This window comes from Myotis lucifugus, unplaced genomic scaffold (genome assembly GCF_000147115.1).
Source record: "Myotis lucifugus unplaced genomic scaffold, Myoluc2.0 scaffold_12, whole genome shotgun sequence".
NCBI lineage: Eukaryota > Metazoa > Chordata > Mammalia > Chiroptera > Vespertilionidae > Myotis > Myotis lucifugus.
Window position 1 is genome coordinate 2,107,761 of NW_005871060.1, and position 12,890 is coordinate 2,120,650.

Sequence of the window (12,890 nt, forward strand, 5' to 3'; positions counted from 1 at the left end):
AGAGCTGGAACAGACTTTAAATATCTCCAGTGCATCTCCAGCTTCTGGTTGAGAAGCTGATCTGCTCAATGTTAGCAAGCTAGCTGTGTGTTCTAGGCCCTCCATCACTAGATTCTTCACACACATAGTCACACACACTTTCTCTCTTAATATAGTTCTTGCAAAGCAAGCTGAATGAGCACATTTTAATATAAATGTGCATGTTATATTGTATACTTCCTTATCAGCATTTTCTTTTGTCAGAAGAGCACAAAAATAAAAACTGCACTGGGCTTTGTTAGTCTACATTCTTTATGAGAAATAATTTTTTTCTTTATCAAACCGACAGAATTAGATCCTTGTAAGTGTAGAGATATATTACAATTAAAGTATTCTCAGACACATGCCATAAACATTCACTAAGAGAAATATGAATCTAACTCCGAGGCTAGAATACATGGTTACGCTCACTTTATTACCAGCAAATAGACAACATTCTCCAATCTCACCTGCAAGTTTCTTTCCTTAAACATGCAGCAGATGTACCGAGTTGTTCTATGGTTCTAGATTATACATTTCCATTCACATCACAATAAAGAATGTATGCATTTCTCTCCTGTGCACTTAACACCCACCAACAATTACCAGTAGCAATAAAACACTAATAAATTTCCTAACAATGTGAGGCTGTACAAAATCTAGCAGAAGTTAACCCAAGGCTTGGTGATGAAAAAATACTTGCTTTACAATACTTATAAATGTGATCTAGTTATAGTTTGTCTTTTTTAAAATTAAATAATATATGTAAGCTGATCAATCAACAATATTTTAGATACCTTGTTGGCCATAATATTGTGTTTTAATTTTTAAAATAAACCAATACATTGCCTCTGAGCAGTAAACAATGGCCATTGATATTTAGATAAAGTTATTAAGTTCACAGAGACACCAGATCTTATACCCAGTATAGATTTATTTGAAAAACAAATATTGAATAATTTATTATTTAAAGTGGTTAGAATAAAGTTCAAGGGAAATATAAGCAAATCATTTCTTCTCTAACAATCTGAAATACAGGAGGTTTAAACCTTATATATTTTTGTCAAAGTAGTAATTATCCATAGTGACAGATGCTGCTTCCAGCTGATGGAGGGTCTCACATGTTACTCTGCATCTCATTGGGAAGGAAATATAAAATGTTAAAATAGAAGTAACTTGGGGAAAGGCATCAGTGATGCAACTCTTAGCACCAAATGTTTTTTCTTGGAGCACCAAATGCTTTAAGGAAAACATTCCAAGTATCAAAGTTTTCAGATAGATAAATATTTATGGATCAAATCCATAAAGAACAGACATTGTTATGAAATATATATAGATGCCTTCAAAACTTTCTTTCCAGGCAGAGTAGACACATAAGTTAGGAGTCATTTCCCACTTAATTGTTTTTGAAACCTTATGCAACACAAATGGATTATGGCTAAAGGCTTACTCATTTATTCACAGAAATCTTGACTGAACTTAAGTCCAAAAAATTAAACAGGAACTTTTTCTCTACATAAAATATAAAATGTTATTAAACTTATGGAAATGACTTTCTATGACCCCTTTATTTTCCTGGTTGAAAGGTCTAGAGCAGTGGTTTTCAACCTTGGCTGCACATTAGAATCACCTGGATGAGGCCCAGAAATCAGGATTTTAAAAAGATTCCCAGGTGATTCTAATGTGCAGCCAAGGTTGAGAACCACTGGTCTAGAGGTTTTCAATGTAGTGAGAAAACAGTACTCATTAAAGAAAAGTCCTCTCATTTGCTACTTAGCCTGATCAGAGAAAGTAGTAACATAAAGCTGACTCATATCTTTCAGTGCAATGAAATTCATCTGTCTTTAAACATTATGAACGGTACTTTTTTAGAGTACATGTAGACCAATGCCTCTCTGTCATCACGGAGAATTCTTCATAGTGGTATTAGAACTGCAAATTCATATGCACAGCAATCCACCGAAAGCTACTTTGCCATTTAAAGGCAGAGGTCTACTTACAGTGCTCATGTAGCAACATACAAGTGTCATACAAATGCCATACAATACTAGATAAATTCAAAGTCACTATCAAAGCAAAAGCTTTAGCTTCTAGGCATCCTTGATACTCATAAATGCCATTTAGGAATGTGCACTGATCAGAAACGAAGTGCCAATTTAAAGAAAATAGGGATAGGCCCTGTCCCAGATGCAAATGTAGAAGAAAGGTCTACAAGAACTCAATGGGCTTCCAAGTCACACTTGCACACATGGATAATTACTGCCAATAGTATCACTTGTGAACACAGGGGACATTTGGGGGCGCAATATAATTCTGTCCCCAAAACTAACCAGGACAATGATATATTCAACCAAACAAGGCTTGAGTTTATGTAGGCTTAAAGAAAATGGTAGCAGAGGCGCAGGTAAAATTTTATTTATGAATATGTAGACACATGACGTTGGATCCAGCCAGCCAGTGACATAAATAAACTTGAGCAAAAGATTCAAGCTAGAAGATATACATGTACATATATAGTTGCGTGTGTGAGTCAGGCTTCTTGGAGCAGCTCCACAAATCTGGACACCAACCCACAGAATCACTCCCGTCCTTTGAAATTTCCATGAAGAGCACAATGGGGGTAATTAAACTGGGTTGCTCCAAATCGCTCTTTCCATCTTGTGCACTCACATGCCCGCCAAACATGAAATGTTCGCCTTCTCCCTTCCAACGTGATGGTTGTTGAACTTATTTTTAGTGTCATTTGATAAGCCTTTGTGCTCACAGAGAGACATCCCACTGACCCAGCCACTGGTCATTGTCTATACCAGTTCACATCAAAGCTGGCGCACTTTGTCAGGTTTCGCGTCGAATATCCATTTCGCATCTGAAATTCAGTATCGAAAGTGACTAGATCATTTGAGCTTTTCTCTTCAGCTGCTGCCTTCTTCCTCCCCCACCGTGTTTCCGCTCACGCTAACATAATTTGGCATCGTCGACATGACACGATGGTGGTTTTTCTAAAAAATTCTAATATATACATTTTCGATGTTTTGTGGTGGCTGATCCTCCTGAACATTTAATTTTCAAATTGATGAGTGGAGGTCTTTTCTTCTCTACTGAATCACATCCAAGATAAAGTGCCCCCTCGAAATCCAAGTAATGCGCATACAGTAATAGGTCATTCAATGTCAAAAGGCATAAAAAAGATGAGCAAAATCTTCACAGGCTGCTGCTTGCTGTTGCCTTTAATTATATTAATTAAACTTTGAAATTTTCATGCAAAGAGAGTTGCTGGCTTGTGACGCTGAGGAGCCCTTGGAGACTTGAAGAAAGAAAAAACCCTGAGCGGAAGCTTTGTGGTTACTGCTTCCATTAAATTAAAAGCAAACAAAACTGCTTGGTATGTTTACAGATATTGATGCTTTATGCACTACTAAACCCTAAACAGAGAAAGAGGGGTAAGTCGACCAATCACAGGGACAAGTTCTCAAATCATGAGTCCCTCACACTCCACTCAAGACCTCTGGGTAGAGGCTGTCTTCCTGTGTAATAATGCTCTATTAATTGTCTTCTTTCCCAAGTGCATAATGAAAGAAAGGTGTCTTGAAAAACTAAAGGGCAAAATCTTGCTTGCTACCAATACCTGGGGGCATACTGTCTACATTTTGTCATGCGTGTGCACTTTTCAGTGATAGAATGACAAGATTTTCCAGGCAGAAGCTTCCCATAGGCACATTGCGGTAGGGAACGTGGAAGGATTATTTTGTGATCTGACAGAGCTATAAGGCAATAGACTCCTTTATTTGCTGAGTCTGGCGGGAAATCTCATACTCTGCCTGTGGATACACAATCTTGCCATGTGGAAACACGGGAGCCATGTTACCATGTTCAACACTCCTTTCTTCATTAAAGATCCATCATGGCCAGTTGTTTTGTGGTCTCCGTTTTGATATCATCTTCATGCTGTTGTTTTTATTGTTTTCCTTTTCTACACATTCATGCAAACTTTTTTGTATAAGTCATGGCATGTAGGTTAATGGTCCTCTTTATTTTCAGTGCCATGAATCATGAGTTACTACTGCTTTTCATCAACTCCCAGGTAGATGGCAGAACAAGTGTTTGAAAATGTCTGGTGCAAGCAAAGCAGAAGGCAGAGAAAACATTTCCCGACTGAGAGGAATAAAGCTGCTCTTCCAAAAACTTCTAAGATGCACTTAAGGTTTTCCATTGGGTTGGAAATCAACAGTGTGAAGATGTACCATCTTCATACCTTCTTGGTCTTTCTTTCTTTTTACTGAGACGAAACTCGGGAGAAGTTTATGCACCGGCCCTACAAGAGAAACAAATCCTTATTGAAATATTAAAGCAATTATTAAAAAAGCATAAGAATGCCTATTTTCCTACCATAATATAATAAACAATCACCTAAGGTAAGGTCAATGTTAAAGCAACCTTGTATGTTGCTTTCTATAATGAATTCAGATGAAAGTATTCCTTTATGCAAAATGGTGCTTCTAAAACTGATATAAAATTGGTGGTTCTAAAATGTACACATGAGGAGTGCATTTAAGTAGTAAGAGATTGAAGATAAGGAGTCTGGGAGAAAGGGAGGAGATGCCATCTCTTTGTGATTCTCTTTTATTTTTTTCCTTCTCTTTTATAAAAGGCTTTTGCAAGATACTTATTAGTGATCTTGTCTACTGTTGTTGGCCAGTGCCCACCACGCACACCACCATTACGTGTGCTCTCCAAACGGTGACTGTTTATTTGCATTGCACATTTCCAAAGAGACTTTGCCATTCCGATTCCTTAGCAATTCAATAATAGCTATTGAGACACATAGTTTCATATGTAATTGTAAATAATCTAAAATTCATTTGAAAACCAAGTTTCCAATTAGTGATAAAGGGTCCCCACCACCTTCCCTTTGCTTGGTATGACACTGCTGATTCACTGTACTACCTAAATCATGTCCAGATTCCTCAAAAACCCCAAAACTGGCATACTGCTTTCTACTTTAGGGTCAACATTATCACCCTGTTGAGATTTTCCTATTTTTCATAATACCTGCTTTCTAATTTCAGATATTAGAACGTCTCTTTTTCCCCCTCTAAAATTTGAACAATACATTCATTTACGATATTCAAAAGAAACAAGTGTTGGAGAATAAAACTTGGAACATAAGACCAGGATTTTAGTCCATTTTCCTTTCAAAAAATGACTACCCAATAAATTTGGGAATTTCAGAAATGAATGAAATAGCCCAAAGCATAAAAGCAAACTTGTTTCCATTAGCTTTTTGACTAAAAGGAAAAAAGTAATCAAATTACATATTTCTAAATGTTGTTGGAAGCAACCTGTTCTGTAATTGTCAATTTTATTACTACTTTCTACAAATAATATGTGTGCAAAAGAAAGTGGGAGAAAAGCATAGGGATAAGCACTTTAGAATGAGGTCAAAATGTGTTAGTAAATCCAATGGTCATAGACCATGCACTCAGACTGTATTTTTGTGTTATCTAGAATCTTCAAACAAGATCTTAAAACAAGTATTAAGTGAATTATATACTCGTCGGCAGATTCAAACAAACGTATGAGAAATGATATAATGGCAATGATGTGAATTAATGACTTTTTTCTTGTGTATTTATGAACCTAACAAGTTATTTTCTCTCTTCTGCATTATTTGGAAAAGAAGATATCATGAATCTCCACTTTTACTTGAGTTTCATCTAAGCTTACAGTTTTTCTGACTACTTCTGTTCTCATCCCAGATGAATCTTGGTGACCCTGATTCATTTACCTTAAAAAATTGGATAGATTAAAAAGTGAGATTGACAGTTCGCCTGAATTTTCAAATTAACTGCAACACCTAAATCATTCCAGACCTAAATTTTGTGGTTTAATTAAAGACATAGAAGTGCGAGTGAAGAAAACCCTATTGATTTTGACCCCGAGGTCCTTACTTCAATTCTTCCAAAGTTTGGGATTAAGTATTGATTAATAGCTGGCAAATGTCTATTGATTCAAGTACCTCAAAACCCCTCCTAAATGCTGTATACACCTTTGTGTTTTATACACCTATTAACAAAAACAACCAAATGTCTTCTCCCCTCCTAACCATGGACTTAGTGGTTTCGCTTTTATCAAGAGCTGATAATGCTGGGTGTACTTTCATTTTACACAAACTGAAAAGTTGGATACTTGGAGGAGTTCTGTTAAGCACTGCCTAGTTCTCCCAGTCATGGGACTCATTTCCCCAAAGGTCCCATTGCATGTCCTCTGCAGCCAAAGTTTATCATACCACTCTGACACTCACTAACTGTGTGACCATGGGCAACAGTTAGCTACTGTGTGCTTGTTTCTTCATAAGTAAAATGATGATTAAAAATTGGACAGAGCCCTAGCTGGTTTGGCTCTGTGGATAGAGTGTCAGCCTGTGGACTAAAGGGTCCCAGGTTCGATTTTGGCCAAGGGCACATGCCTGGGTTGCAGGCTCGATCCCCCGCAAGTAGGGGGCGTGCAGGAGGCAGTCAATGATTCTGTCTCATCATTGATGTTTATATCTCTCTATTCCTCTTCCTTCCTCTCTGAAATCAATAAAAATATTTTAAATAATACTAATAATAAATTGGACCTATTCTTAGGACTGTTATAAGGACTAAATCTGTATATATATATATATATATATATATATATATATATATATATATATAGTCACTTAGAGCAGTGCCTGGCATATAGTATACTCTCAGTAAAGAAATAGGAACTTATTATCCATCTTCCCTCTAATTGCTTCTGCAAAGTGTCTAACATGGAGCAGACTTGTAATAAATAATCACTTAGAAACAAATGCATGATGAATGTATAAAGGAATGAATACTAAATGACTAAACCTCCACTGGGGGAGAAGCCAGACCTCAAAAATGCAAATACAGAATAAGTATGAATTTGAGAGAGAAAAAGAGAATTACAAATGAGAATACAATGGTGGAAAAGGAGAGAAGAAAATATGAAGAATCAGAAGAGAGTAGCAGTAAAGAGAAAGATAGAAAAGGTATAATCAAGAAAAATAGAAACTATTGGCCAGAAAGAAAATTTTATTCATGATTCTTTCAGACACCTCACCCCCAGGGGATTATTTCAGCCTAGCAGCTAATATCAATTTCCTGGAATTTTCTTAAATCAAGGTAACATACACTGGTTGTAAGTGACTGTGATTAGGTGTCTGTGGCCCTTCAAAGACTATTCCATGCTATCTTACAAAACCCATCGTGATAATGCTAATTATGTTCAAGGTCATGAATGTTTGGGCTGCCACTGATAATATGGCAAGCAGTCTATGCAAGAACACTGCACAGCAGTTTTCATTTATAGGAAATGGGATATGACAAGGTTTAAAAGACTTCATATCTTATGCTTGTAATGCCTACATAATAAAGGTATGTTATCAGGGTAACATGCAAAACAGTATAAAATAGGTAGAACATGCAACTCATTAAAGAATAGTACAGAGTACAAAACAGTATTAGTTACTAGTGTTCATTTTTCTGAGACTATTTCACTTTAATGATTAATAGAAGAAATGCTGAAAATATTTTTAAAGTTAATTAACTTGCTTAACGGAAGTCTATTTAATATAAACTAAATATAGAGAGCTACACATACAGACATATATTTATAATCTTAATACTCTCTATGTAGAGTAATACTAGGATCAGATAGGACTATACAGTCTTTAGAATAAACCATTAAAATTATAATATGTTAATAGATGAACACAAGATTTCTGCTAGCAAGAGTTAAACAAATGTGTAATGTAAATGCTTGTTATATTTTATAAAATAATTTTAAAAATTTGAACTCAAGTGGAATAAGTATTTCCAGAATAATATAACATAATATTATACTATAAATTAAAATTATTAATATGAAAAAATAACAGTTAACTATTTTTTGGATTTTTAAATCAATATTTTTTCTAAATTTTATTGACATAAAAGATAATTAATGGACAGTACACCAACATGCTATGAGTAGTGGAATTGCATATGGTTTCTTAAATTCTATTTTATACCTTTTCTGTATGTTCATGTATTTGATGGTTTAAAAACAGTTTCCAAAGAATAAATTAAATCAGGAAAATGTAATCCTTTCTAGACATCTATATGTTTTTATTTATTTTCATTTTTATTGATTTAGAGAGGAAGATGGAGAGAGAGATAGAAACATCAATGATGAGAGAGAATCACTGATTAGCTGCCTCCTGCACACCCCACACTGAGGATCGAGCCCGCAACCTCGGCATGGGCCCTGACCGGGAATCGAACCATGACCTCCTGGTTTGTAAGTCGACGCTCAACCACTTAGCCACACCGGTTGGGCTGGACATCTATGTTTTTAAAAGTCATCTTAGGAACTTGAACACTACCAGAAATCACTACCAACTACCGATTATGTCACATTTTTTCATCACTCAATGTTCCCAGAGCTCAATGCCCAGCATCTACAGGGCATATATTTTTCTATTTAATCAACAACCACAAATATTTATACTTCATTCACTTATCAGTAATAACTTTGGAATCTTTTCTCTCCAGATCAGTTGGCAAAACTATCTTTGAGAGGGAAGTTCTAAGTGAAATCTTAGCCTGTTTCTCTAGTTCAGTGTGTTTTGTTTATACCAGTGGTTCTCAACCTTCCTAATGCCGCAACCCTTTAATACAGTTCCTCGTGTTGTGGTGACCCCCAACCATAAAATTATTTTCGTTGCTACTTCATAACTGTAATTTTGCTACTGTTATGAATCGTAATGTAAATATCTGATATGCAGGATGTATTTTCATTGTTACAAATTGAACATAATTAAAGCATAGTGATTAATCACAAAAACAATATGTAATTATATATGTGTTTTCCGATGGTCTTAGGTGACCCCTGGGAAAGGGTCATTCGATCCCCGAAGGGGTCACGACCCACAGGTTGAGAACCGCTGGTTTATGCGGCAGTCCACAAAGTCCTGTGGGCTGCACATGGTGCCTCAGGGACATACGGCTGGAGTGGCATGCAAGCAGAAAGCCAGTGGGCACACTGCAAGCCTCTCAATCTTAATTTGACCCAAGGATTTCCACTCTCACCTACCCTTTAAGATTGCAATTTGGTATAAGGTTTTGTTTTGTTTGCACTAAAAATGTAGTTGATAACTATTATTCAGGATATTCATGCCTATGGTAAGCCAGATCACCAGGAATCTGTTTGCCTAGACTTGATTTCTTTACTTCTTTTTAGAAATGCCTCCCTAGATTTATGACATTACAGCATTTTCTTCATGGAATTTTGCATTTTGGAAAATTGCTACTGAGGAGACTGATATTAAGGGATGAATTCTTGGAGTTCAGAGCTTCCCTTTTATTATATGATGGCAACAATATAACAGTCTTTCTCTTGGTGCATTTGCTTTCAAAAAGCTCATATTTACATGATGTTCTAAAAGCAACGGCTACCCACCGTGAATATTTTCTGGTGTAGCTCTATATTCACTTTGGCCCATTATTATTTCTCTATTTTTATTCTGAAGTTTTATTGTGTATTTTTCTCAGCACTTCTTTAGAAGTAGACTAGTTATAAGTAAATGTAAACTGATATATATTTCTTCCTTAATTCTCAATTTTCTTAATCATAGACTCCAAATAATTCATCAAAACCTCTAAAACCCTCCAACGAATATATTGCCTCAGCCTCTACTTTAAACAAAAAGATGATGTCATGTCTATTTCCCTTATCTGTTTCCTTTTCTAATTGTGGCAGGACTCAATAAAGTACTTTGCAGATAGCTGATTTGAAATGATGACAAAATTGATGATTAACCGGAACTAAGATAACATAGATAATATGAACTTGAGGTTTATACATGCAACCATGTTGAAACTATACTATTCTTAAAATCCCCAAAGTTCTTTTACAAAAATAAATCCCTTAGATCTGAAGATTGAATGCTGAACTTCATTTTCTTTAGCTGCTAGAGGGGGAAAAGCACACTATTATTCTTTATAAACTAGACATGTATTAATTCCAGTTCATCTCTTGAAGCAGAGCTGTGTGTAGCTTTACTCTATTCCCCACTTTCCCTCAGTATAGGAAGAAACAGAATGTACTAAGGGTAAATCACAAACAAAACTTTGGTCATAACATTCTAAATTCACAATTAGAATATGTCAGCTTTAACTTCACTTAACTGATTTTCAGACAACAGTAAGTTTCTATTAGAATAAGAAATTTATTGCTATTTCTTTGGAAACTGTTGTCGGCAAATACTCTCTTGGGTATCATAGTAAGTAAGATTAGAAGTTGATGCCCCAAATAAAACTGTCTGGGGCTATGTTACTCCTCTCTAGTTAACTAAACCAAGAGATGAAAACAAGACAATACTAGGAACTGACATATTTGCTGGTGGTTAAGAATATAGACTCCGGTTCTATTGCTGTATCTAAAAAAACTGATTTCACCCATTCCTTTTCACTGTAGCCAGTAAGAGTAGCATTAACCAGAGCAAGTGTTGAGTTTCCCATCTCTTGAGCATTAAAATTCTGCTGGCATTAACACTTGCAAGCTCCTTTACTAGCTATCTGTGCAGGATATACTTCACTGCCAGAACCTTTATAGTATCATACTCACCTCATAAATATCCATTGACAAGCTGAAGTATACAACTGCACTTTAGTTTAGACTTTTCAAACATAGATGATTTATTTATATTCTCACCTCAAAAAGAGTTTACTAAACCTTCATGTTTTGTACAACAGTAGATAGTGATTCAAATTTAAAACTGTATACAAAGGACAGATATACATAGAAACACATATAAGGTAATTTAAGAGGTCCAAGAAAACCTGAATATCAGGGACAGGAGGAATGCCGACTTGAGGACACAATCTTTGAGTGGAGATTTCATGTAGCAGCTGAAGAGAGAGCACATACTATCATCTTTCCCTCTCCTATACATAATATGACATATATGAGAGGCCTATCAATATATGTGAGGTATAAAAAGATTTATGTATATATTATTATATATAATATGAGAGAAATGGTGCCATCCTCTGCTAGAAATGAAACTGCAAGATTTTGAGCTGAAGTATAAATCCTATATACTCTTTTCTAATGGAAGTCCAATATATAAATGTCCCATTTTACAGTGGAGACCACACACCATACAGATATTCAGTAGATGTTGTGAAGGGAAATACTGTACTGAGTTTGCCTGACAAATTAGACTGGCTATAGCAGGACAAAAACTCATTAAACTTGAAGGTAGGAGAATAGAAACTATTCAAATTAAAAAAAAAGAAAAAAAATAACTAAAGAGAATCTGAGATTTGTGGGACAATATATAATGGTCTGTCATATGAGTAATTGATGTCCCAGAAGAAGAGAAAGAATGGAGCAGAAGAAAAATTGAAAAATAATCATGCAGAACTTTCCAGAATGATAAAAGGCATAAACACACACAAATCAAAAAACTTAGTGATCCTCAAGCAGAATAAATACATAGAAAACCATATGTCAGATTATATACACAGGGTGTCCCCCCAAAATGTATACACACTTTAATAGCTGATGGCTCATTTTGACAATGAAATGTATTTTAACAAACACTGCTTTTATAATTTTTCAAAGTATATGTATACATTTTTTGGACACCCTAAAATAAAACATATGAAAACCAAAGACTATCATAAAAGCATACCTCTCTGTCCTTCATCACCACATCCCCAATTTATAGTGGGGTTATGATCCAATAAATCCATTGTAAGTTGTAAATATCATAAGTGAAAAATACATTTAATATAACTAACTATTGAACAACATAGCTTAGCATAGCCTATCTTAAATTTGTTCACAACACTCACATTAGCCTAGAGTTAGGCAAAATTCTCTGAGACAATAAATACACTGTAAAGTGTCAGTGGTTTACCTTTATGATCATATGGCTGACTAGGAGTGGCTGCTCACTGCCACTGCCTAGCATCATGACAGAGTATTGTACTGCATAGCACTAGCCCAGCAAAAGATAAAAATTCAAAGTACAGATTCTACTGAATGCATATTGCTTTTGCATCCCCACAAAGTCAAAAAATTGTTAATAGAACCACTATAAACTGGGGACTATCTGTATACAGAGAGAACATGACAGCCAACTTTTTGTCAGAAACAATGAAAAATGCAAGACAATGGAACTCTCTAAAATGCTAAATGGGTAGAGGAAGTCAACCTATATTTCCATCCTATATAATAAAAGACTAATACAAATAGATCGAATGGTGGAACAACCAGTCGCTATGACGTGTGCTGACCACCAGGGGCGCACGTAACATGGCAAGTGTCAGCAGCAGGCAGCAGAGCACGGAACATGGTGGGCATCGGCTGCAGTGGGATGGTGGAGCAGGTGAGCGGGGGTGCTAGACCAAGGCGGGGTGCCGGTTGCTGTCATAGGAGTGAGCCTCTGGTGGTTCCTGAAAATTCTTTGCTCCCATGCACCACAGTCCTGCCTGGCGCTTGTACCTGCTGCTGATGCCAGCCATGTTTGCACCTGCTGCTGGCGCCGGATCCACCACTCACACCCACTGCCAGCACCTGGCACTGGTCCAAATTGCTCGGCGCCATAGGCGGGTGCGAGCGGCAGCTGCTGGCCCTGATTGCCCCTAAGGGCTTCTCCACCTCCCCTGCTCCTGAGAAGCAATCTAGGCATCAGCCACTGCTCCAACCCACTGACAGCGCTGGCCCCAATCACTCTGTGCTGTCAGTGGGTGCGAGTGGCGGTGGTGGGAGCGGGGCTGCTGGCAGACAGGGGACCAGGGACTGTGGCAGGAGGGGCCGGGCGGGAGCATGGA

The 12,890-nt window shown here is 36.6% G+C and overlaps 1 protein-coding gene across 1 annotated transcript in view; it reads right to left on the reverse strand.

Moving 5' to 3' along the window:
* Nucleotides 1–435: 435 nt before the first annotated feature.
* Nucleotides 436–12,890, reverse strand: part of ANTXR2 (anthrax toxin receptor 2) — a 135,092-nt gene continuing 122,637 nt past the window's right edge. The window contains exon 17 of the mRNA XM_006084525.3: nucleotides 436–4,330. Within this exon, the coding sequence (XP_006084587.1) occupies nucleotides 4,292–4,330 (39 nt within the window). The 3' untranslated portion in view covers nucleotides 436–4,291. The remainder of the gene's footprint in view (nucleotides 4,331–12,890) is intronic.